Source organism: Leptinotarsa decemlineata, unplaced genomic scaffold, assembly GCF_025532065.1.
Source record: "Leptinotarsa decemlineata unplaced genomic scaffold, Ldec_3_MD MMD2_tig00000199_RagTag_RagTag, whole genome shotgun sequence".
In the NCBI taxonomy this organism is placed as follows: domain Eukaryota; kingdom Metazoa; phylum Arthropoda; class Insecta; order Coleoptera; family Chrysomelidae; genus Leptinotarsa; species Leptinotarsa decemlineata.
The window spans coordinates 12453033-12481013 of NW_027412544.1; the positions used below are offsets into that span (position 1 = coordinate 12453033).

General features: G+C 35.5%; 1 protein-coding gene across 2 annotated transcripts in view; it reads right to left on the bottom strand.

The window, feature by feature from the left end:
• LOC111512097 (pyrokinin-1 receptor) overlaps positions 1–27981 on the bottom strand; it is a 289960-nt gene that overhangs the window by 21051 nt on the left and 240928 nt on the right. Inside the window, exons 2-3 of one of the 2 annotated variants that reach the window (XM_074172960.1) lie at positions 16761–16975; positions 13897–15820 (exon numbers count right to left, since the gene is read on the bottom strand). In XM_074172960.1, the coding sequence (XP_074029061.1) occupies positions 15785–15820; positions 16761–16975 (251 nt within the window). In that variant the 3' untranslated portion in view covers positions 13897–15784. Of the gene's footprint in view, positions 1–13896; positions 15821–16760; positions 16976–27981 lie in introns of those variants that run through there. The other variant, XM_074172959.1, reaches the window with a different exon arrangement.

Sequence of the window (27981 nt, forward strand, 5' to 3'; positions counted from 1 at the left end):
GGAGTCACACGTTAAAAGCTAAAACCTCGGTAATCCTTATCTCGCACAAGTTTCTACTTCTGAGAGTCGTCGTTCGTAGGGGGTTCGACAGCTGGTTGGCAAAAAAATAGAACAGAAACAGAAACATGTTTGGTGGAAATACAAATTGACAATACTGTACTGATGTCATTTCGAATTTTTTGTCTAATATGATTGGTAATTTAGCGAATACATTAAAAACTACGCGAAATTCAATACTCTCACTTCAGGGCTTACTACAGGATGCGATGGAGCGATAAATAAAAACTCGACGCAAAAATGTCAATTTGGAAACTGGTTGCTTATATTCCAGATTCAAGTATTCTCTAATCACCTCACAAAACTCATCATAGCACTGTCATTACCTTGCTTTCAGGAAATTCTGGTAACGTTCGTTTCGCGAAATGGAGGTTTGATCGCTGAAAATCCTTTCACATATTTATCATCAGCTGATATTGACATATTTTCCGAAATACTTTCGATTCCAGAATACCGTTCTTTCTATTGTTTCATGTAGCGAAACCTCATCGGAATTGCTCCAGAAAAACGCATTAGCGGAATAACTATTAACGGTTGCTACCAGAAAAACAATTTGAAGAGCTGCAGGTTTTTCAGGTTTGCTAATAATTCGGGCACTCATCACATTATCGGCACCTAATAAAATATCGCGATTTCTTGTTTCCTATTGAATTTGTTTCGTTGTCGATAAATCTCTAGGGCTTCATATTTCAGACGCTTGTAGTGTGGATCACGTCTGTTTTTCGAAAATAGGTACGAGATACAATTTGAAAAAAACAGACGTACTTCCACCATATGCTAGACTTACACGGGTTTGAATCATAAAGCTATAGATATTTATGATCACCAAAACAACTTCGATAAAAAAAATAAAAATCATGAAGATCAATAAAATATGGTATCTATCTTTCCGCCGGTTGCCTATCAAACCCGACAATGCCCGAGCCACTTTTCCCACCACTCTTTATCTATAAACGTCGTTGACACACTAATAGAGTTTCATTACCGAGTCTACCAACGAGTAGATCGAAACGCATTGCTGCCAACCACCGCTGAAGATGACCATCATAGTTAGGAGCGAAACGTTAGTAGTTAATCTCTCCATTGGACCACGGTGCGGATAACCAATTTCACTTTCGGCCGCGAATGTTTAATCTTCATTTCCGCAAGGTACTTGCGTCCACGCAGTTCAGTCAGGGATGGTTTTCGATTTCTGACCAATAAACATTGGCTTGAGCCCTGAAATCACTGTAGCATTTGAAAAAAGTAGAATATGCTTATTGATAATTATCGGAAGTCATTGGTATGCTCTGAAAGAGAGCTTAGGGACACCCACGCAGAGAAGAAATGAGATAATTAAATTCCTCAACATCTCTAAAACTGTTATCAGAATGTCTTGAGGTTTCGAAACCTCAAGTTTTCAAAATTGACGATGCATCTAATTGAATCTGATAAGTTTGTAAAGAAACGGGTTTTTCTCTCAAGATTTTTCGTGGATGGTCAGGGAAAATCAAACTGCTGCTCTTATAATATGGAATTTTTACTGATTCCGAGTGAAATGAATGTATACAGGGCACAATAATGGATGGTCACTCACAAATATACAGCTGAAATAAGATGTCGGCACGGGTCGTCAAAATACAAGTATTATTTAACCTTTCAGGCCCCAGGCAAATTATATTGAAGTGATTAACGCGTGGGTAACAATAAAACCGCGGATATTTACTTATTTTCAACGAATCGCTCTCTTCCAACGCAAATCAATAAAATAGTTTCCGATATAAAAACGGTGGCGGTTTTTCTGTACATTCCGATACGCTAGTTACACACACACCGATTTTGGACGGCCAGTACAAAATCGGCCGATATTTTATTGGTAGCAGGTGCCTGCACACTCACCGGATTTTTATCGGTCAAACAATCAATTGCTTTGTTGTCGTAATTAGCACGCACTACCAAAACGAAGTTAATGCGTAGTAACTACATATGTATTTACTGAGCATTCGAGACTGGAATGGTCGGTAAAAAATCGGTGAGTATGCAAGAGTGTATTTAGTCATGTACGCCACTACATTCCGGTACTGCCGGCTATACAGTGGCAGTGGACGCCTGCTCGCCGGTATTCTACCGGCGACGATCACCGATCGGCGTGTGTGCCAGGTCCCGTTCCCACATGCAGTTCACTATTGGAATTTGGACGACGGGTACAAAGTCGGCCGTCCAAAATCGGTGTGTGTGCAATTATATAGATGCGCGGTTTTTAGACATACCGAGGATCACTGTGGCAAGTAACCCATTATATAGATATATAATATGTATCAAAAATATATGTTAACAGAGTAAACATAAAATAACTCAAAGGAAAAGTGCCCGTGTTCTGCTACTTTTCGCCCCCCCTCTTCTGATTGAGTTCCGAATTCATTTTATCCGCGCACTCAAGTTGGACTAACTGGCTTATGATATGATTTCCCGGTATGGAACTTCAAAACGGAGCAGTAATTTCTTTGTCTCTGACCTAATGATACAAGACATATTGTTAGCTTTAAGAAGTACCAAATCGTTCGGCTTGAAGCGGGTATGAGGGCAACCCGGATGAGAGACAGAAAGACATCACGACATTTGTGGAAGCTTAGCATGCGGATCACCCGATGAGGCAGCTTTGCAGAAGGCTTTCATTCAGATGTGCTCAGAAGAGATCGGCATAACTGGCGCAGGGGTTATAAAATGATTTATTGAAAGCAGGTTTGATATTATTTTCAGAGTTCAAATTATTATTTTCGTCTGAAGATAATACCAATATACTGAGATGATGTTTGTTGAATTCAATGAAAATGTCGTTGATTCCAGCATAACGAACTCTAAAAAGTATTCTTTTCGTTCGGACAAATATAGCAGCATCAATTAGAATTGTAATTCCGTTTATACATATTTGGTGTAGAGCGGTATATCGATGTAATTTTTCAGTGCCTCACCACTGGGACTGAACGGAAATAAAGGCAAGCATTTTCATCAAAGGGAACACTGAAATTTGAGCAAAAACGTTGGAGTAGAAAGTAATATTTTTGGATGCGCGATGCTGACCAACACAACTGTGATTTCTGAAATCTCAGTTATCAAAATGAAGCGTTTGGGATAATTTAGTATGGTATGAAAATGAGATGAACTCAGTTAAGAAAAAAAAGTGTCTTTTGTAAATAAATGGTGTGTACTTGGCAATTTATTGAGACGAATACGATATTTATCTTCATCTAATTGACTACGTTACTTACAATTCCATGCACATTATAATTGCCCTTTACACCATATACTCTGAATCAATATGTTGGGAGTTATCGCAAAATAATAACAATCATGCGACACAATAATTTTACCATCAACGCTGTGTTCCCCGGGGATCCATATCATCTCCAACACTATTTTTATTGTATATCAACTACTTATTGGAAGAAACCAAGAATTCAATATATTCCTTTGCTGACGACAGCACACTTGTCTCGTCATTCCATTTGAATTCAAGGACATCGGCTGCAGATGCACATCTGCACCGGCAGCGGGTGGTTGCATATCTTAATGAGAATCTAGAGGTGATTTAGAATGGGGGTGGAAGTGACAAGGTTCAATTCAATGTCACGAAAACCCAGGCATCGGTTTTCTTCAAAAAGATAAATGTCTCCGAACCGAATATAATAATGGATAGACAATTCCACTTTCGCGTCGGACCGACATATGCTGTTCAATTTATATTCAACTGGTATCTCCGACAAATACATTTGTCGAACGTTGACAAAGACAGGTTATGTACTACGCGATTGGTTGAAATTTTTGAATCACTGTACTATGTATCAATCCTGTGAATGATATCTGATTCCATTCGATAACAATGCCTGGAGAACAAACTGAATAGGAGAACGAGTGTTTTTTGTATAATTCACTGTTCATATAAAATTTGTTGTAACGAAATTACATTTTCTTTAGTTCAATTCATTGTTTATATGAAAGAAGTTGTTTCAAAAAGGATTTTTTTTCCAGTTTGTCTTTGCATGATCTACACATCTTTGTGAAGAGTTTATGCTGAAATCAATAATTTTTTTCTTTTTTCGCCAAATTTTTTGTATGAAGTTGAAGAAGAAAAAAGTCAAAACCTTTCTTTCCTAACAATTAATCTCTTCTAAAAATAGATATACTTCTTTCAATCCAAATAAAAAAAGTCGAAACACACATTTTCATTCGGTTCAATTTTTAATTGTTTATGAATGAAATCAACCGTTAGAAGGAAGAATCAATTTGATTTCATTTTGTGCCTTCGTTGAAATGAATGACCAACGTCTTCCTATCAAATCTGCCTGGTTTTATTTGAAAACATTCAATTACTGCGCATTTCTCTTCTTAGCTTACAGAAGCTCCTGATACCTCAATTATCTGCATCCTTCTCTTCTTCTTGAAACATCCGAGAGGGAATATTAAATATCCTGCGATGTATATTACATTTCATAGTAAGTATACGTCGTACATCGGCATGAATGCGAGTTGAAAATGAATTATTTTCGTACATGAAAAGAATTCGTAGTTTTAATTAAAAACATGTGAAATATGAATGTAACCACCAATGTTTTCTGTAAAATCGAAACAAAAAATCTGCAGTATTCGAAAAGCTATTCGGTTCATATTTCAATTTTACTCCCTGTTACGAAAATATTATGTCGGTGGCTTCATGAAAGTCTGCTTTATAAGGCCTCTCGTTCACTGGGAGTGTAAAGCTGTGAACTGCGAAGCAAACGAATTCATGCGAACGCCGTTCGTACGAAGTCGTGCGATGCACATCGTCCATTGCCTAAGTATTCGTTCGGATTCGTAGAAGGCTAGATGGCTCTTCGGAACGGGTTTTTTGGTTATTCTGATGAAGCGTTTTTCGCTTTGGAGTTGATTCATCGTCGTATCAGGCACATGCGATATCGACGAAGGCGGGAAATATGGGTGAATCCCATTCATTCGGTGAATTTTCTCATTTGTGGCATGATCTTCAAATCGATGATGACTACCACTCTTCTTATTTTCGAATGAGAAAGGACTCATTTCAATACATTATTTAGCGGCGGCTCGTCCGAGGAGGCAAGGGAGGCTTAGCTTCCTCATAAAATTTGAGGGAAAATCGAGAATTTGGTATTAGTTGGTACGATAAATGCGATTGGTTAACCGGCTCCATTAAACGAGAAAAACTTTTTGTTGGCCCTGTTTTTTTATTTTCCATACAAAACGAATACCAAACGTGGTCTAAAATAGGATACTCCGATTTAAAAAATTCACCTCGTGTTATGGGGCAAATATGATTCACAATTTGGCACTTTTTTAAACGGTAGCGTTTTTTCGGGCACCTCAAAAACCATCCAAAATGAGCTTATTATAGACAGTGTGGCATATATTATTGAGGAAAATATAAGCAATGGGAAATTGATGAAACTACCGATATTACCTGTACATCACAACTTTCAATTGTTTTTAGATATGTCAAAGATGGTAATGTGGTAGAACGTTTTATGGGTTTTCATGAAGTTTCGTCTGGGAGCACAGCTGACGATTTGTTTAGTTTTTTAATTCGTACGTGTGACACCCATAATTTTAGGCAAAAGTTAATTGCGCAAACCTATGATGGGGCTGCGGTCATGGCCGGCCATTTAAATGGTTCACAAACTAAAATAAAGTCGATAGCTCCTTTTCTGTGTGTATATATATAGTCTATATGTCTTAAGCCTCCCCTTTTCTCCAATGCACGAGCCGTCACTGACATTATTGCAACTATTTTCGCACTAGATCGCAATCAAATCCCAGCAGAAGGGGATCGATTCGCAATTCGCACCTAGTCAAACGAAAACTGACGAACAATACGGGCCAATAAGTGTTCGCGGTCCCCTACCGATTCATGTGTTTGGATCGTTCGTGCGTTGTCTTGCGAATTCTAACGAATTGATTTTGCAACTTATTGCAGCTTTCCGCACCCAGTGGAGGAGAGAGGAGAGGCCTGAACAATTCAAATGGATGGAACTAGCTGTAGTTGCTTTCACGGGAACTTCACAACGCTTCAGAGTAATTGTGTGAGCAAAAGATTTTTGGGGACTTTCATTTTGAGTATGATTCCTACAGCATAATGAAACATACATTTAGTTCCCCCGCCAAGACTAGCAGGACGAAGCGGTTTGTAGTATTTCTCAACCCTCACAGTTTCGGTCTGGATTATTCTGGAAAATCATAATTTTTAGAATATGATGTCAATAGAGGATCAATGAACATACCAAGATTTAAATGCATAGTTTTCATACTTTAGATTTTATCAATATCTGAAAAATCCAGATTTCGTCACTCGATAAGTGCACTTTTGGCTTTCTACTTCTCCATATGTATTAAAAAAATGTATGAAACTTTCGAAAAAAATAATGAATCAATTTGGTTCCGAAAGGACTTACGAAGATGTGAAAATCATGCATGAAAGTTATTCTCAAATTGAATTTCTAATTCTCCATATTTAGAAAAAACAATGAAAAAAACTTCTGAAAGAAAGAAATAATCAATTGAATTCCAAATGAACACTTCACAAAGATGTGTAGAACATGCATATAATTTACTTTCAGATACGAACTGAAAAAAAAAGTGTTCTCTGGAAACAACTACCTCATTCCTTATGATAGAGAAAGAAGATTTGAAAAGAACAAGTTGAAAGTTTTTCGAAGAAAGTTTTTTGACTTTTCACTCATTCATCTTTGTACAGAAAAATTTGGGCAAGTGACTACTATCACATGAACATTGAAATACACTTTCAGTAGTTACTCGCGGATCAAAAAAATATTTCATACTGGATTACACATTTATAATTACAGAAGGAGAGATTAGTTTTTGTGAAAGTGGTAATGTTTTGCAAGAAATGCGCGTGTCTTCGTCTTCAAAAGTTCAAATATGTGCTGGAGAGGTATCGAAATTTTCGGGAAGTACCCCTTTAGGATGTTAAATTTCCATATAAGAAAAATTTAGATCAATACTGTTCTGTTTGTGACATTGTGCAGTTTTCCTATGAATGATACATGTATCAATTCCATCAAGAATATTTGGAGAACAGACTGAATAATTCAACGTGATTAAATGTTATGTGTGATTGATGACTTGTTTACTTTATTGTAATTCATGATCACTTGAATGAAATGAATAAAAAACTTTTTTGTCTAAATATCTGGAAAATAAATAAATATATAATTAAATGTTCATATTGAAGTATTTGTTCTGAAAGGACACGTGTTTCGATCTCCAAGTGATCATCTTCTAGAGGAAAATTAAACTAATCTTTCTCTTGAAATACGTGTCGAGAAGTTAAAATAACGGTTTGATGATAGGATAAAACTCCAGTAATATTCAGACTTTGGATTGTTTCTGATTGTACCGACAATTTTATCGTTAGCTCTTTATAGTGTCAACACAACACAAAAACAATTGTGAGCCGTCACGGGACACCTTGCAGATATGAAATATCAATAATAGTATTTTGTGACCCCTGTGATGATTATTGAGTACTGTAATATTTATAAAAAAATGTGTTTGAAATATGCATGAAATTTTTTTTAATGTGGATTCAATATACTAGTAAAGTCAATAATCTTGGCTAATTGTTGAAATATATTATTGAAGATCTTAAATAATAAATATCAACATTATATGTTCCATTATAAATTCCACTATCATTAGAAAATTAATGATGTTTGATGTTTATGTTAATGATGTTTCTGTTATTAACAAATGAGAAAAACATTTGTGCGGTATTCGTATACGAGTACGTTTTTTCAAATGGATTTCATCTTAAGCGATGAAAATTCAATGTGAATCGCTACTTCCGCACAGGCACCGCTCTGAGAGCGCCTTAAGTGTTTTTCTGTAGTGCTTGTGCTTTGTCCTTGAAAAAACTCTTCTTGAGGCGAGTTTCACCAAATCGAGTTGGCGTCTTCAGGAGATGAAAAAAAACTCAGATGTAGCTAGGTAAGACTATATTTCGGGATTTTCACTAAATAGTTCTCAAATCGAAAGAACTATTGTGTAGAAAAATACGTGTTGTAGTTTCATGAACTATTTAGTAAAACTCTCATTATGAAGTACTGATGACATATTTGTTTCTTGCATAAAATTGCAACTTCATGTCATCGAAGGAGATACTTCTACTCTTTCGCTTGAATTGAAAAGAAAATATTTTTCAGGAAACTGAGTACCTTCAAAATACACTAATTTCAGAGATGTGTATGTTCATAGAAGCTTCTCTTAGATACAATCACTTTTTGAACTACAGCAATGCTAGACAACGTAAAATATGAAAAAGTATTGATACAAAATTTCACTTACTTGGAAAACTATCAATCCCCCAGTTTCCTCGAAAACATTTGTCTTCGATTCTTTATCACTATCTTTTTGAATAAATTTGAAAAAATACCCGATTACACTTCTTTGTGACAAGTTCATAGTGTTTGAATTTCTCACTTTCTGTTTTCCCACATTTTTTGTAAAATGATAAAAACGTAACTAAACTCTTTCGAAAATTGTTACCACCACAATTCAACTATTAACAGCTGTTTATGATGACAGAAGGTCCCTCTAACTAATAGATATTACTGAATTTTGAAAGGAATGAAATACGACTTGAATTATGCAAGTCAATAAATTCTTCTTATCCAATTTGAAGAACTTGGAGAGACAGCTATCAATTTATAGGGACGGGTTTTCATTTCCAGAAAATTCCAGAAACTGGGAAGTAATATTATTTATGGAATATGAAAGATTATATGAGCGTGACCGACATTCTACACAGATAATTGTTCCAAAATAGTTCAAATTGCCAATATTTGTTGTTAGATGATTGGACTGTCATTGTCTCTAAAATGCTGTTTGAAACAAGGAAATAATGAAAATATAAGTGAGTATTGAATGGATTATTGAAATTACTTGAAACGAAATATCCGGATGAGTTAGTGAGAGAAATTCAATGATATTGAACGAAATTCAAGGAATGAAAATGATGGAATCACCCAAAGATGGTTCTAGATACTAACATTATTTATTTCTCAAATTAGGACTTTCATTGCCTAATATGATATGATTTGAAATAACAAATGAAAATAAAATTAAAAAAAAATGGCTGAAAATAACAATTGACAATACAATTATATTACGTAAAAAACCCTGAAGAGGAATTACAATAAAATAAAAATTCAGCAAAAATTTAAAAATTGAACAATTAAAATGAAATAAAAATAAAAAAATTAGGAGACTTTAAGCTGAGGTACTTCACGATGTTTCTATTTTCAGTATCCACAATCGTCTTCGGGTGATAACTGGACTTTTCTCTGAAAGATGACTATTCGGAGAAATAGGTTTAGTTATCACCCGAAGATGATTGTGGATACTAACAATCGAAACGTCGTGAAGTAACTTGGCTTGAAATCTCCTGATTTTTAATTTTCATTGTTCAATTTTCAATATTTTGCTCAATCCATATTTTATTGTGATTCTTTTTCATGAAGTTCTTCTATTTTATATGGATCACACTTCAGTTCTATAACACACAAGAAATTGAATGATGAATTCGGTAATGGCAAGTCAGTACAATGTACATCAACCACTACTGTAGATCATAGCTTCTACTTCACCTGTGTAACCTCGGAAGAGGTTGATAAGTTCATATCAAATTAAAAAAATTAAAAAAGTGTTGGTGATGAAAACAAAAGTGTAAAAATTTTGGAAGCTGTTAAATAATCCATCTGTGATGTTTAAGCTTATCTCATTAATCTGAGTTTTGAAACTTTTCCGCAATGTCTAAAAATAGGAAAGCTAATACCCATACACAAAAAATCAGATCGCAGCAACTTAGAAAACTATAGAATGTTCTTTCAAGTAGACGTATTACAATAGAATAGTTCATTTTTTGGACAAGAACAGAGTTCTTTCTTCTGTCCAATATGGGTTTCGTGCGGGAATGTCGACAGAGGATGCCATGTGCGATTTCATGGGTCATGTCTATAAAGGTATTGGTCGACAGAGGATGCCATGTGCGATTTCATGGGTCATGTCTATAAAGATATTTACTCAGGACAATATGTATCCGGTATCTTCTTCGATCTTTCATGCGCCTTCGATAGTCTACAATTAGATTTATTTTACAAAAATTGTGCACAAATAGAATTAGAGGAAATATGCTTGAACTTATGCAGTCATATCAAGTTAATAGAGAATCCACGTTAAAGTGGAAAACTGTTGTTCTGAGTATATGACCAACAATATTGGGGTGCCTCAGGGGTCGGTACTGGGGCCACTAATGTTCATATTTATAAACGATATGCCTGAGTTCTCATAAACAGGATCTGTCACGATGTTTGCAGACGACTCCTTGGTAGTGGTTACAGCGCAGACACCAGAGGCACTTCAAAATGCTATTACACACATTATATATTCATTTGAAAATTGGCGTAATAGAGATAATCTCATTTTAAACTTGAATAAAACCATATGTATCAATTTCAAATGCCGAGAAATTCACAATAACATTACTATTCATGTTGTATCAACTAGTACCAATACAAAATTTCTAGGGGCTTATTTAGATCAGTGTTCAACATGGAGTGACCAACTAGAGCATGTTTGCAAGAAATTAAGCCCAGGATTCTATACAATTTTAAAACTGAAGTCTACGGTGAATCACATGGCTCTTATTGATACTTATTATGAATTGATTTACTCCCATTTGACATATAATGTTATTTTATGGGGGATTGTGTGAATTCTGAAAGAGCGTTCATATGTCGAAAGCGAATTATCCGTCTCATTTTTAATATAAAAAAATAGAAACAGCTGTAACGCCGCTTTTCCAAAGTACAATATTACAACATTTACCTGTATTTATTTATATAAATTAACAATATATGTAAAGCAACATATTAATAAAGTCACAAAAATTTGGATTATCGTCCGTCTCATTTTCAATATAAAAAAATAGAAACAGCTGTAAAGCCGCTTTTTCAAAGTACAATATTCTAACATTTCCCTGTATTTATCTATATACATTATCAATATATGTAAAGCAACATATTAATAAATTCACAAAAAACTCGGATTACCATTCATATCCTACAAGAAACGCGGATGCACTTTCAGTTATACAGTATCATTTGAAGACATTTGAAAGATCTCTAGACTAGACAGGTATAAGGATATTTAATAAACTTCCACAACGTCTCAAAAAACTGGACCATGAAAATTTAAAAAAAGAAATAAAAACATTCCTGTGTGAAAAAGTCTATTAACCATCAGTGAATTCCTGAATGATGATTTTTGATTTACTTGTTGTCTGAGAGTTACACATGTTTGTCTTTTCTTGAGTACTATTAGTGTTTGTGATATTTTATTATATTTTGTTCAATGTAACAGCATTTGACGTGTAGGTACATCTATCCTAAGGATGGCTGCTATGTAGCGGGTGCGAATAAATTATTTTTTTTTTATTTTGAATGGGACACTAATGCTCTGATTCATCTTATAAAGAAACTACAAGCAGATAATAAGCATAACATTAATTTACAACTACGCCTATGACAAGGAGATATTACTACACCAAATAGTTTTTCTAGCAGTTATTAATTTGTCAAATTGATCATGTATTAACATATTCAAAATCTAACAGACGGTAAATAAATGGAACTGAAATATTCGTGTCAATGACTGAAAAATATAAAAAGAAGAAGCAATAAACAATGGATTTGAAATGGAAACATTTGATAAAACTAAATCTGGAAATAAATCAATAATATAGGTTAACATTTTTTCACAGTATAAGAAATGTCAATAATATGCAAAAAATCTGAAGAAATGAAAAAAGTTTGTTTGAAGGTGGTTGACAATATTTCATGCTGAATTTCATTAGTTTGGACTTCCATTGTCCAACATATGATTTGAAATCTTTAAAATGACAAATGTAAATAAAAATTAGAAAAATAGGTGAAAATAACAATTATATTGAGTAAAAAGAAACCTGAAAAAGAGTTATAATAAAATAAGAATTGAGCAAAAAATTGAAAATTGAACAATAAAAATTAAATAAAAATTAGAAATTGACAGATTTCGATTGTTAGTTATAAAGCATGCAATGTAGCAGTACTGTCACTTGTGTAGCAGTGATTGTGGATACAAGATACCAAGGCGCTCAGAGAATCGAAATGAATATCGCAGTGTTCACAGATTTTATTGAAGCTACTGCACATTAATTTCAATGGTGATCGTATCATAACATTTGTGCGTTATGCTTCGCAATAGAATGTCAGATTGTGTCGACCTTAACTTCTTGGTACTATGAAATTGATCTCGTGTAGAAGAACCGTACTGTCAATATTGTTGACAGTACAGTTGTTTAGTAATTAATGCAGGAATTTTATACCAAGGATAACTCTCCTATTTTCCAAAGAAGTCATATCAAAATGTTATGATCGATGCCTCTCGTGGGGTATTGACCATCAACTTTTAGACATAAGTATTTTGGGAACTTTCTTGGCACGCTCTCAATTGATGTTTTTTGGTAGTCGTAAATTGGATTCCGTAACACAGAGCCATACTCTAACTTAGATCTGGCATACGCAAAATATAGCAATTTTAAGGTGACAATACTTTTGAAGTTTTTACCATTTCTGTAAATGAATCCAAGCATCCTATTTGCATCAGCAGTCATATTCCTTATATGTGTTGTGAATGATAATTTACTGTCATATTTTATACCAATATCTTTCATCTCATTTACGCGGTTGATTGTAGTTGTGTTGATTGAATAATCGTACATTAAAGTTCACTTTTTTGTTGTAAATTATATTATTTTACATTTGGATACGATCAGATGTAGGTGATTATTATTACACCAAAGTGTGATTACATCTAATTCATGTTGTACACGTTGGCAGTCAGTAATGTGGTCGATTTTATAATATAGTTTCAGGTATCGTCTGTAACTACGTACTGGGCCGATTTGAAAGATTCATATTTGACGAATTGTTTTCTGTTAACTAGATATGATTGAATTGAAGTAAGCAGTTGGTTAGATATTCCTAATTTTGTCAATTTGCTGAGGATAATATAATGTTTTTCTGATCGAAGGCTTTTTGAAAGTCTAAATAAACAACATCGACTGATTTTTGCCAGGTACGTACAGAGATATTGATTCAAACAGACAAGATTTGTCATACACGATGTTTGTTGTACGACACCATGCTGAGTAGAAGAAATAACTTTTTGAATATGGGAGTACATAAAATTTTGCACATATATCTCGAAGAGTTTGGAAAAGTTACATAAAATTGAAATTGCCCTGTACTTTGTGATATCGCTGGAGTCGCCTTTTTTTAATATCGGATAAATTCGAGCCGTTTTCCACTGCTCAGGGAGGGCACAAGTTGATAAAATTAAGTTGAATATGTCTATAAGAGTATAGAGAGAAGGCAGGGATGCTTAATATATCTAAATCAGAATCATGAGAATTTTCACGAAGCATATTCTCGTCCGAAGCCAAGTATACACTTCTGAAGTACTTGGCGAATCCATTGACAATATCCCCAGGCTTGTCAAATACCTCATCATCAAGGTTCATTATACCCGGTATACGCGATTGACCTTTTTTACTGTGAATGAAAGACCAGAAAGTCGAGCTGTCAGATAAAATATTATTTTCAGCTAAGTTTGTAAATTGACTATATGCTTCTTTTATTTTAGTTTTGACAGTTTTTATCAGATCCGAGAAATGATTTTGATAAAATGCTGTTTTATATTTCTTATAGTTTTTATATGCTAATTCCTTCCTTCATACATAGCTGGAAAGTTTGCTTTGCGAAAATTGAATTGCTTAATAGCATCTGTTGTAAATAGCAAAGTTATTGATATTATGAGGAGTACGACAGTTCAACGAAAGGATGTGCAGGATGATGAACGTCTATGTTAACAAAAGGTTGATCAAATTTCGAGACGATACAATCGTCACAGTTGGTTATAACGAGATCCAGTTTGCGATTATTAATATTCGTTATCGAGTTGTACTGTTGAGATTCAGTTGCTTGCATGAAGTTGAGGATGTACTTAAATTTGGTATCATTAAAGTCTATATCAAATTTAGGGATATTGAAGTCACCAATTAATATAAAATTCCTTTTAGTAACACAATCAGAGCTCTCCAGAAAATCAAATAATGTTTCATAGTGAACATTGGAGCAACAAGGGGGTGTATAAACTACAATAATATTTAAAGTAAAGCTGCCAAGTACTAATTTGGAGCCTACAATATCAAGTTCAGGGAGTGTGTCTCTTAGATCCAAAAACGAAATTGGTAGCAACCTATAATTATCTTTGGACGCTAACAAGACACCACCTCCTTTAGATCTCGATCACATCGGAATACATTATACATTGATGGCAAGATTTTTTGATAAAACATATTGTTCTGAAGATTAGTCTCTGATAGGTAGACTATATCCATTTCACCAATGGATGCGGAATTATTAGAAGCGGTTGTTTTTGTTTTTAAATATCTAACGTTCTGTTAGTATATGGAGAGACTATGCGAGTTGTAGCAGGGTACCTGATCTAGTTTAAATTAACGATTTCTGGAAATCCATTGAAGTATTTAATAATGATGTTATTTTCTCGGTTATTTTTTCTTTCATTCAACTGCTGACGTAGCTCTTTGTAGTATTGAATTTGACGAGGTGTGTTATCGAAATGTGATCAGGTAAGTCAATATAGGTAACTGGTAACTACACCGAATTGTTAACCAATCGAAATTGATATCATAAGTAAGATATTTAATCAAGGAAACATTCAATGAAGCGAAGAACTATTGGATTTTGTTATTTACTAATATATTAAATTATCAACTTTTGATTATTTCATAGCTGTAAGTATATATAAAATGAATTAATTCAAAAATTGTGATTAAAATTGGAGTTATAATAAACCAGAATTCGAAGTTACTATCGAGTGTAAACAAATGCTGTCTCTGTCACTCATATGTACACGAGCATGCGCACTGTAATTCATTCAACGGTCAGGTAGCGTACAGCTGCTATGTTGTATCTTGTTCTATCACATGGACCCATTAAATAGCTCCAATTCTAAAACTTTATAGCTTGGCAAGAATATTTCATGTACGATTTTTTGCAGGCAAATGATTGTAATTAAAATATCTTACTTATTATATCAATTTCGATTGCTTAACAAATCGGTGTAGTTACTAGTTACCTATATTGACATTTGCTTGCCAGGTAGCCATGCACAGAAATAAGTAGGCAAGCCTACCAAGGCATATTCTATTTTTGTAAATTATCAGTTGAGATAAAATATTTTCGGTTATAAAAAAAGTGAAGGTGATGAACAAAAATTGATTAAAATTAACGCGCATCGCCCGCTTTTAGCGCTTTTTTCGCCTTTGAATTGAAATTATGAATATTGGTGATACGAGTTCTGGAAGATGGAACTTTATTTTAGAAAATTTCCTCCTCTTAGGATCTTTTTTCAAATTTAGGACATCTTCAATATTTCCCGAGATATTTGCAGAAAACCAAAACCCCTATTTTTTACTAAATTGTTTATAACTTTTGCAATTTTTCCGAGTCCCTCTTGAAATTTTTCAAAAAGTTGCTAGAGGTCATTCCAAATCGAATCAGCCCTGGATTATAATTTTCGGTCCCCTTGGACAGAAGTTTCAACTATTAGATAGCCTTAGAGCCGGTGGGAAAAGCTGAAACAAATTAAGTGCTCTCAATTAGTAACAATATTATTATTGGAGAAAACGGAATCAAATTGGCAAACTATTATCATTTTTACTCTTATGAAAATGTTAAAAAAAATATAGTGCATATCTGATATCTTGAGCGATACCTCTTTTTTTGCTATTGGAAAGCTATGCTTATGTAGAAAACGATATTTCTATTATGAACGCTAGTGACAAACATTTCGACGTATCAATGAAAACGACCGTAACGTAAAAAATGAATTTTCACGCACGAAATACCTACATCAAGGATGAGAACTGTGTTGAAGAATCGGGATGATTGGAATAATGAATCCAAACTAAAAACAATAAATTAAAACTTATGCTAGGTTTAGGAAATATGTTTGTTCGAAAATTAAAATGAAGAAGATGTGTGATAGTGGTTATATCATTAGGTAGTTGTAAATTACTTATGAACCATTACGTGTCTAGAGAAAACAAAATACGGGCTGATAGGCTGTCGTCGTGGAACCTGAAGTACCAACCGTTTCGTCCACTAATGCGGCAGACATCTTCAGTGCTATGTGCGTTGTCTGTGAGAACGAAGTTTATATCTCGATATATCAGTCGTTGCTGAGATTTGGAGAATATGATATCGTATACTTTGAGGGCAGTTCTGGGGCTTCTATATTTTTTTGTGTATATCAACCGATTATTACCTCTCAGTACGTCTAGTAAGTATGATTAGATTAGCGACTTCACAATAATCTTTAACTCTTCCGAATGTCAGGAGTTTTGGTGAGTTCAGATTTAATTTACCTCACTCAGTAGATCATTGTTATGAGCAAAAAGAAAACATTATTTTTGTGATGATTTTGGTACTATTAGCTGAACAATTTCATCACTCATTACAGCTTGTGATAATTATAGCATATTCAAAGAAAAAAAATAGACAATGCTGACCTACCTTGAATGCTTCTCTGAATTTCGCAGACATGATGTTATACAGAATGGGATTGATGGTTGCAGACATGTAATACAAAATTCCGCTGATGTAAGTGACTACTTCATATATTTTCAGATGGAGCTTATGCGTTTCTGGACTGGGCTGTTGATAGATAGAGTAGAGCCTTTGTACGTGGAACGGTGCCCAACATATGAAGAAAGCAACCACAACTGCAACTGAAAAGAAAAACTCCAATAATTTTTTAGAAATCATTCATTTTCCATAAAACTATAGAAAAGCCAATAGTTTGACATCGCTTGCTTTCAAGCAAGATCTTGCTCTTCACGTTGCAGTAATAAATGAGTGTGAACAACGAACGTCCGTACATCCGGAAATAGGGTAAGATGATGACGGATATCAACAAGGCATGGGAGCGGTTGGAGAAAACCGAGCACAAGGGAGAACTAGCACTCAGAGGGGGAGCTGATTCGATAAAAGAAAATCGAACAATTAGCCACTGGGTTTAACAGGAAGGATAGCATGCGAGAGATTCGATTGAGCAAAAACCAGAGTCTCATGTCCCAAGACGATATTGGACAGAACTTGGCCGCGAACGAAGCTGCCGCTAAAAACACGAATTTTCACCAAATATCGGCCAATGAATATTACTGGAGTTTTTTCCCAACACCAAATCGTTATTTTTACACCTCGACACGTGTTTCGATCACCAAGTGATCATCTTCAAGAGGAAGATAAAACTGAGTTTTATCTTCCTCTTGAAGATGATCACTTGGTGGAAGATAAAACTGAGTTTTATCTTGAAGATGATCAATTGGTGATCGAATCACGTGTCGAGGATTAAAAATAACGATTTGGTGTTGGGAAAAAACTCCAGTAATATTCATTACTACACCAAAGGTTCCAAACAGTACATCACAAGTAAATATCGGCCAGCTTTATTCAACAATACTTGTCTATATTAGTACTTTTTTGGAAGAGCTTAGAGTATCTACTGAACCTTCTTGTTCAGACCATAGATATTGTCACTTCACAAACCACAAGAGGAGACTAAATCATCTGTCGGTAACAAATAAGACACATGGGTATCCGCGGCTAAGCTAAACAGTGGAGACGGGAGTGGGTTAAACAACTTAGCAAATTTCAAATAGATCTTAATGGGCGCCGGGTAAATTTAATCCTCCAGATACCCTAAGTAACTCACAATATCAATAACTTACCAATTAATATTGGAAATAAAAGAGAAAGATCCCCAATATGATTTATTCAGTAATCCTAACTTACATGGATTAACCAACAACGCTTCTAAGACAACAATGCAATATTCACACTACTACGCGATGTTCAAATGTCAATACAAGAGCGCGGTGTATATACCACGAATTCAATCAGCCACAAATTACGGTAGTAACGACGCTCAAAAGAAACTACAATACGTCAAGTAAAACTACTACGAAAATTGAGTAGGTGAAATCGTAAATACTAGTATTGGAAGGTTAAGACAAATTCGTTTGCGTCGCGTGAGCTCAGGCGTAGGCGCATCGGTGTCAACAAGCAATCGTGAAAGGACGAAAATACCTCAATTTTCATTTCACAAATATCTATATCAATCCGGTATCAATAAACAAACTCTTAATCAATAAACGCTAAACAAACACTATATCAACAGGTATCAATAAACATAAGGGCAACAATTATTCAAATATCTCAGTATATCACAAATTTTCAATTAAATCAATTATAACTTGCGTGCTCCTTTTGGGCCACCCAGTATATGGTGTTAGGCTACCCCGTGGTTCGATGAAAGTGGATCACCCTGTAGTACTGCTGAGATGGATCACCCTGTAGTACGGCGGAGATGGATCACCCTGTAGCACCACCAAGATAGATCACCCTGCAGGGCACGACAAGCCTGGCCAAGGGGTTTTCTATACGTTTCTTCGTGTGCGGTGCTCTGCACGGAAGTCCTACTGGGATTTGATGAGTGACTAAGGGCCTTCTGTTTCTTATGAATCTAATTTCGGAAATCCTTCCACCTGGCACGAGTTCGGTAACCACCACAAATCCTCAAAAGAGCTTAAGTTTCAGACTGCAAATATCCACACCAAAATGACCAATCAGTCTTCCACTATACAATCCTGACTTGTAGAAATAATCCCCGTGAAGGATGGCACAAATACAACCATATATATCCTACAATCAGTCTGATGGTACCCTTGAACTCTGAACCAAGCTCATCGAAGGCCAACTTCTGAATACTAAGAGACTGCCACATCTGACAGCTAACCAGTTGTTGCCACAGTGCGTCCAACCTACACTACAAGCACCAAGGGGGCGCTGTGCACAACATCATACATCTATCAATTCCTCCACAGCCACTTGAGACAATATCAACAAGTCCATGACCCATCAAAACTCCTTCTCAAAGCAATGCAACCCTAAAACAACCCTTGACAACTTGAGTAACCGATCAATCCTCCACCCGTGAACAACTGTAGAACTAGTTCGGTGTAGTTCGTCGGAACGACACTACGAAAGTTCGGCAGATGTCAACCAACAGCTGTCTCTTAACCTTGTTTACGAATGTTTACAAAATATTGTTCCAACCTATTTTCAACTATTTACCAATCCTTATTCATGCGATGGAATAGAAACATATAAGGTAAGTCGTCACATCTTACCCATTCAGTACGAATATTTGAACATTCATATTATGCAGAATATTTACCGAAAATTTCAAACAGTATTCAGAAACCAGAGCTAACTAATATTGTTTTTCAGGCGGTATGGCTCTAATATGTCAGTAAACCTTCTGGAAGTGATGAATAACAATCTATGCAAGAAATATTCTCGGAAAGGTATAGAGAATAAGGCAGGCAACGGCTGAAAAATGATAGGCGAAGTAAACTGAGAAACAAACAATAACAACTATTTCAGGCTAGCGAGGATCTCCAACGTCGATTGGCAAGAGGAGAATGCGTAAGTACTGTGTAAGTACTGCGTAAGAATGTGTAAGTAAAGCAGTTAGTTAGGGAGCATACATTTATTCTTGTACATTTCAGGTATGGTTTTCTATGGAACGGAAGATTCCCATTACTATGATGTTAATTGAATAAAATCAACTTGTAACTGAATTTCATTGTTAATATCCTTTGAATAAAAATCTTAAAAGGTAAGGTAGTGTTTTGAAAGGTCACATAAGAGCAGTTTGATCTAGTGCTAAATTGAAACGTAACAATATATTCTTTTCAATATTTAAGACTAGTGGTGGAATATCGTGACTCAAAATCTACCGATTGGAATGGGTATAAATACTCCCTCCAATTGTACTTCGAGGACGGATTCGTTACTATTCACAGTTGTAATGATATGGATACAGCAGTGGAACAATTTCGTGAAGGGGTGATCTCATCCTATCATGAGAACTGTCCACTGAGGTTTAAAAGAGGTAACCATAACTCTTCTTGGTGGAACAAAAGCCTGGAAGAATAAAGAAAAGAAGTTCGACGATTATTCAATTGAGCTAAAGAGTCAGGTATCTGGGAGCTTTATAAAACTACTCTAACGACATAAAACAAGGAAATTAGAAAGGCAAAACGGGAGTGTTGAAGGTAGTTCTGTGAGAGTATCTCTGATTTACCTCGCAGCACAAGAATTCACAAGATTCTCTCTAGAGAGCCGACTGCTGAAATTGGGTCGCTCAAATGACCCGATGGAACATTCACGATCTCTAGTGAAAAAAACGTTAAAGCTTTTGATAGAAAACCACTTTCCTGGAAATCTGACTCTTAACAACAATATACCTCCTATCTTCGAGGGCGCTAAACACCCAAAAAAGAACGATTGGGAGGTCGTGAAGAAGGTTATCACAGCACCGGCAGTTGAATGGGCTATCAAGTCATTTCAGTCCTTCAAATCTCCTGGAGAGGATGATATATTTCCAGCTCTTCTTCAAAACGGACTGGAAATAATTTTACCCATCCTCATAAAATTGTGTAGAGCTAAACAATCTTGTAGAGAGAATCTCCCAACCCTTTGACAATGAGGAGATTGCTGTTGCTGTATTTCTCAATACTGACAATGCACTACCTAAATTTATAGAATCATCTCTTTCTAGGAAAATTATAGAATTTTCCATAACTGGCTGGATCTATGCCATGTTGGTAAACAGAACTGCAACTACGACTCTTCAAGGGGAGGCCATGAGGTTCAGGGTCACCAGAGGCTGCCCTCAAGGTGGGGTACTATTTCCCCTTTCGTGGTTGCTCCTGATGGATAGTCTGCTTGATGCCCTTGACAGAAGAAAAATAGATCTGCAAGCTTATGCATATGACCTTGTCGGGAAGGGTAGCTTGTAATATCCTCCAAAGCACGAAGGACGTTGTTCAGAGTTGGTGCCTGAGGGAGCAGATGTCTGTCAACCCCAGCAAAACTGTGATAATCCCCTTCACCAGGAGGAGAAATTTGGGCAATCTTACGCCACTCTTCCTGTGCGGTGAATCCATTTGAAACGGAGGTGAAATATCTTGGCATTGTCCTTGATAAAAAACTCACCTGGAACGCTCACTTGGAAAAAGTTTCACACAAAGCCAAACTGTCCCTATGAACATGTCGAAGGATTTGTGGTAAAACTTGTGGTTCAGGTCCCAAACAAATCCATTGGATTTTTGTGATGCTTGTCAGACCAATAATCACTTATGATGCATTTGCCTGGTGGCAAGGCTTCACAGAAAACGGCCCAGGCGAAGGACTCTGGTTTACAGAGACAGGTTTGTCTGGCCATTAGTACGACACCATCAGCGGCCATTGAGATCCTTCTAGATTCACCTCCTCTCCTCATTTTTTTTGGAGAGAGAGGCTAGATGGACTGCATATAGACTTGTTGCACATTGCCAATTGCACAAATCAATCAATTTAATGCAAAGTGCAACAGACTGTTGGTTGACAATGGAAGTCACAGCATTCTGGAAATGGCCTCTGATTTTATGCCTCCAACTTTCAACCACTATTCCCGAGTAGAGAGGACTGGATCCTCCGGGAGAAGAAAATATTAAGAGCAGATAGTTGTTGGTTTACAGATGGATGAAAACTACCTTCCTTCCGGTTCTGGTGCTGGTGTATTCCCAGTGGAAATTTACGCTATTGAATTGAGTTCGCCAGAGCCGTACTAAAAACCACTCACCATACAAATTAATCGGATTCGTAAAGAAGCTGGGTTCATTTGGTTGAGTATGAAGATGTGTGAGCCACAATAAACCCTTACGGGTTGCGGTGGAGGGTCGAATAGACTCACTCACTTTGGACCTAACCTAACCGTCCTGGGAGCAGGATGATCACATAGATACCTTGAGGAGAGGTACTGCAGAGAATATATTGAGAATATATTGTTGAATGAGATATATTATAAATCCATTCAAGAACCTATTGGGTTTTATCAGCTCAACTACAAGATTCTTGCTGTGGATATTTCATGTCATGTCAACAAGTCAGACAATTTCAGGAACTAAGGTGGTGTATAATACGACTATCACCTCACATGAGAGTTTCATCTAGAACTGTGCCTAAAAAATTGCATTTGGAATTGATTAGGAAACTATATTGTCTAAATGTGATACTTTGGGCGATTATGGGATCAACACAGGGTCTGTGGAATCTTAGTAGTTTTGTCTTTGAGTGATTCATCATTTGGCGATTTTTGTGACACCATTCATCGAATTCGTGGAGGACCCTTTTTTGTTTTAAATTTCACTTCAGCTTCGTTTATGCTACATACGATTGTAGATGTGTCGTCTGCATACATGAAGACTTCGCCGTAACTTATGAGTCAGGTAGATCATTGATGAATGATAAAAAAATCAGGGGACCGAGCACACTTCCTTGAGGTATTCCCGAATTAACAAGGTATTCGTCTGAAATTTCATTATTCACCCTCACAATGAGTCTTCGCCCTTGTAGGAATGACTGAATCCAATCAAGTATATTACCTCGTAATCCTATTGCTGATAATTTTGACAATATAAAATCAAAATTGAGGCTATCGAAGGCACGCGAGAGGTCAAAAAACAGTCCGAGAATAATAATCAGTTGTACAAAAGAAGTTGTTGCAATTTCGGTTGAGTGGTTTTCCCTGAATCCGTGTTAGTTTTGATTCAGTATATTGTATTTTATAAGGAAACTATTGATTCTTTTGCAAATACCTTTCACAAGTACTTTTGAGAATATACTGAGTAAGATGATGGGTCTGTAGTTGAGCATTGAGAGCCGGTCGTCTTTCTTATGTATAGGTGAGACTACAGACAGTTTCAGTCTAGAAGGAAAATGACCTAATTCGAATGAGATATTTAGTATTTCAGCCAACAAGGGAGCAATAGCAGCGCACTTTCTCAGAAGGGATACCGGCACCTCATCTATACCTGTTGATTTTCAATTTTTCATTGCAGCTATAATCTCTTCTATTTCGGTTGAGGAGAATGGTTGAAATACAAATGAGTTGCTTACTAGGCGCTTGGAAGTTGTACACATTTCAGATAGGTTGTTTCCAAAATGAGATTATAACTGATCTTCAACAATACCAACAAAAAATCTGACAAAAATGTTTGCAACTTCAATGCCGTCAGTTATTAATTGATCCTGATGTTTCGATGAAATATCAGTGTGTTGTTTTTTCCTGTTTAGTCTTGGGTTTACTATTGACCATATTGTTTTGATTTTATTATTGGATGAGTTTATCAAACATGCGAAAGAGTTTTGTTTTGCAATGACAATATTTTGATTATAATTTTTTTTCGCAGTTCTGTACTCAGTCTGTAGTTCATCGCTTGTTGGATGTGACTTGCGCAGGTTACTTAGATGCTTTAAATTTTCTGATTCTACCTTTAGTTCATCATTACGCCATGCATTATTGTGTTTTGTGGCTAGGGGTGTTTCTAAAAGTTTTGGAAAAGTTGCATTGAAAGCAAAGGTAAAATGATCCCAGAATAATTCGAAGGTTTGATCAATGTGTGGAAATTTGAGATCGGAGGAGGTGAAGTTTTTCAGGATATGTTTGAACTGATTTATGTCGAGATCCGTGAATCTCCTACGGAGATTATTAAGAGTTTTGAATTTCTGGATCTTGAAATCATCTGGCAGTTGGACAACTTGGGCATGATGGTCGGAAATACATGGATCGAGTATTTCGAATGTGATTGATTCTGACATATTAATTATAATATAGTCTATTGCAGTAGCGCTTTTATTTCTCCCTTTAGTTGTTGCAACACGTGTAGGTTGCATTATCAGTGATTCGAGTTCATGACTTTCTAGTATGTCACATAGAATTTTTTTGATACACTGTTTTCCAGGAAGTTAATATTTAAATCACCACATATTAGGATGTTTTTGAAATTGCTGTTGAAGACATCAAAAACTTTGCAGAACTGTACGAAGAATAGATCTGCTTTGCCATTGGGTGACCTATAAATAGCTACCATGCACGTATCGTTATTTATTGATATTGCGGTTAATTCAATGTCCAATTCTATGGAGACGTTTTTTATCTGAGATAACTTTTTACAAAAGTTGGAGTGCTTACTATGAGAAAATATAGCCATACCTCCATGGCACTTTTTGCTTCGGCAAAAATAGCTACTATATCATAGCCGCTAATTCTAATATTTTTGATGTTCTCAAGAGTTTGCCAGTGTTCAGACAAGAGTACAAAATCGGGTTTATGTTCAGCCAGAGACGCATCAAGTACATTGAGTTTGTTGGTTATATATTGAATATTCAAATGGATGATTTTTTTAAAGTTTTTGATAGTTGGACAAACCTATAGTCAGACTCAGTAGTGATTAAACTTCTTCGTTCGTCTGTCTGGAGGCTTCCCGAAAAAAAATTTGCATTCTTCGGAAATTGGTATCTATTAACCATTGCTCCAGCAGGCCATATTTGAGGACTTTATATATCTTTCACGACCGATGTTGAAAGTGGTGACCGTGTGTAGAGTGCTCACGCCCATGAAAAATGAAATATCTAAAAAGCGAGTTCGCAACCGGAGTCAGTTGATCCGAATGTTATGGTTTGATTTCCAATTAATTTCTATTATTTTCTTTCAGGAAACTGGTAGTTTTCCCCTCGAGGTCGAGCGGAATAGTAGCGTGGCTAAATGTAAAAAACCACTATCGATATTTTTGGAAAAAATGCGTTACCCGAAAAAACGCAGGGCTCGAGAGAATGGATGGGAATTATTAGTCAGTCAACTCGAGCGAGCCAGGCGAGAGCACTGTTATTCATTTTTCGTAATCTGCTATTCGTCGGGAGAAAAAAAGCATATTTTCAATTTGTATCCTTGAAGAAAGATGCCGAAGCAACATGGAGCATAAGACGTAATTCAGACATTTCGCGGGAGAAATCCAACACTGAATGGACTACCAATAAACCTGAAAAACTTTGAACTTAGAAACAGTTCTTTTGCAATAATTCCCTCCCCGACAAAACACCATTTATCGATTATGGCTTCTTGAAAAGTACGAAATCAAGAGATTATAAAACAACGATAAAAATAAAAACAACAATAAAAATTAATTGGCGATCCGGGGCGACTTCATTGATTACAGTGACGCATTTGCTTTTTCAGCTGCAGGAAAACCCGGAAAAACCTGCAGCACCACATCATCTGAAGAATACTGCACATTCTTACGTTGATAAAGAAACTCTAGAGAAGTTCCTAACTGAAATCAGGAGCAACGCTGTAGGTTCGAACAGTATCTCACTTTGAATGATTCGTTTGGTGGAAACACATCTGTTGGAATGCATCACCTTTATGCTCAATTCATGTATCACAAAGTTTTCCTTCCCATTGGAAACATGCATTTGTGATTCCCTTGGAGTGTAACTCTTCTACACATTATTCTGATCTTAGGCCCATAAGTATCTTAACTTACTTGTCTAAAACGCTTGAACTGATTGTCAAAGATCAGATGATGGAATTTGTAAGTATTTACAATATCATTATTAGCGTACAGTCTGGGTTTAGTTACAATATCATTATTAGCGTGCAGTCTGGGTTTAGTTCTCAACATAGTAATATTTCTGATCTCCTCTCCATAACTGATTATATTTCCAAAGCAACCATTGAACATGATATCACATGTCAGTGAAGCTTTTGATACCTTTGACCACAGTCTTTATGCAATAAACTAAATATCACTTTGGTTTGGATAGATATGCCGTAGATCTTGTGTATCAGCCTTGAAAAATCCAATCAGGGGTTCCACAAGGTTGTTCCATTCTTGGATCACTTTTATTTAACATCTGTATATATATTTATAAACGTATGGCAACCTGGCAGCACAAAATCCATAAATGAAGATCACATGCGCACATAACTTGAAATTGAATGCAAAAAAATCATATGTATATTATTTGGACCCAAATCTAAAAGGAGACTGACTTCTTACCTCATTGAGATCGACATAAATGATATTGCCGTGCCCTTCACTTCTGAAAGTAATAATAGGGAAGCCCAAGCGGGGATTTCAAGATTTACTAAAGTACAGCAGATTAATATACAGGGGGATACCTTGTATCCGGTTAAGTACCTCCACCAAATATGAGCCGCCTGTGAGGAATAAAGGATCAGATTAGTAAAAAAAAATTGATCATCAGAAATTCTCGAGCGCGTCAGATTAAGGTAGGGTGAGTTAATTACCTGATAAAAAGTGTATATTCCAGTAATCTGACAATTTGAGAGTGACGTAAAGAAAGAGGAGGGCAGCAAAGTTGTAAAAAAATAACGTCATTTCAACAGCTGTATGATACCTATATTTTCCTCTCCAAATTTCTATTCCTCTATTCTCTATTCACCTTTTCTCTATTTATTACTCTCTCACTCCGTCCCCATTCTGAATTCTGTTGCCATGCCACAGCTAATCACAGAGACTCGTTCGTGATGAAATAATATGAAATAATAATGAAGAAAAGAGAAATTAAACTTTCTATGTTTTTTACCACTCTTATTTGTAACTAACGTTACTGCAGTTTCATCCTATAAGGAAATTTTTAAACTTATACAGTATATGAGGACATTTTCAAATTTATACAATATATAAGTTTGAAAATGTCCTTATAGGACGAAACTGCAGTAACGTTATTTACAAATAAAAGTGGTAAAAAACATAAAAAGTTTCATTTCTCTTTTCTCCATTGATCAATCAATTGATTATAAAAAATTTAATTTTTTTAGAGCATTTAAAAAAAATATTTTCTTATAAAATATAAATAGTATTCTACTCAAAAAACATATACTCATTTATTTGCATGCTATTTCCTGAGCTTTTCAGTTAATTGTATTCGATGAATTAAAAAGAAATAAAAAAAAATATTGTTTTTGTCAGATTTAGCGAATCTCTCTAGATAATCGTCAGATTATGAGACAGCACGTCTAAAACATAAAGATGAACCATATATATCTTAATCTGACGCGCTTGAGTATTCCAAAATGGCGAATTTTTTTTGCACATTATAATAATGTCCACGAGTTTGCGTCAGGTCGAAATCGTCAAATTATTGAATGAGAGCTTTTTTTTGTTGCACTTAACACCCCTTTAGAAAATCTGACGCGCTCGATTAAATTTTTTTTCTTTTCACTTTTAACCCTTACGTACAACCACCCACATCATGCAAACGATCAGATTAACATACCAATATTATTAAAAATACATAGGACATTGATGCTATCAATATCTGACGCGCTCGAATATGTCCATGCAACAGTATATTTTTACATATTTAAAAATCTATAGCCGCTTCCCCCACCGATGAAAAGGTATAGGTACAATATATAACATTTTTTTTTATCATCTAAGTTTTTCAACCTGAAATGTCTCAATGACGCTCGAGTAAATCCCCATTTTGCATCGTGGGCTCCCCTGCTATAAATACTTGAGTATCTGGATTGACTCCGATTTGAGATTTTCTAAACATATCAATCATCTTTGTACATCATCTTATAATATTCTCAGAAAAAAAATTCCCAATAGAGATATTCTTACTACAAAACTAAAGCCTTGCCAAACTTAAATTTTTTCTAAATTATCATATTGGGATTGCATATATGGACCTTTACTTACCCAACACAACTCTTTTTGCCTTCAAAGAATTCAAAACTCTTGTTAAAGATTTTCCTTCGGTATACTTAAATTTGATCACATCAGTAGTACCTAGGTTTGATGACTTTGATGAC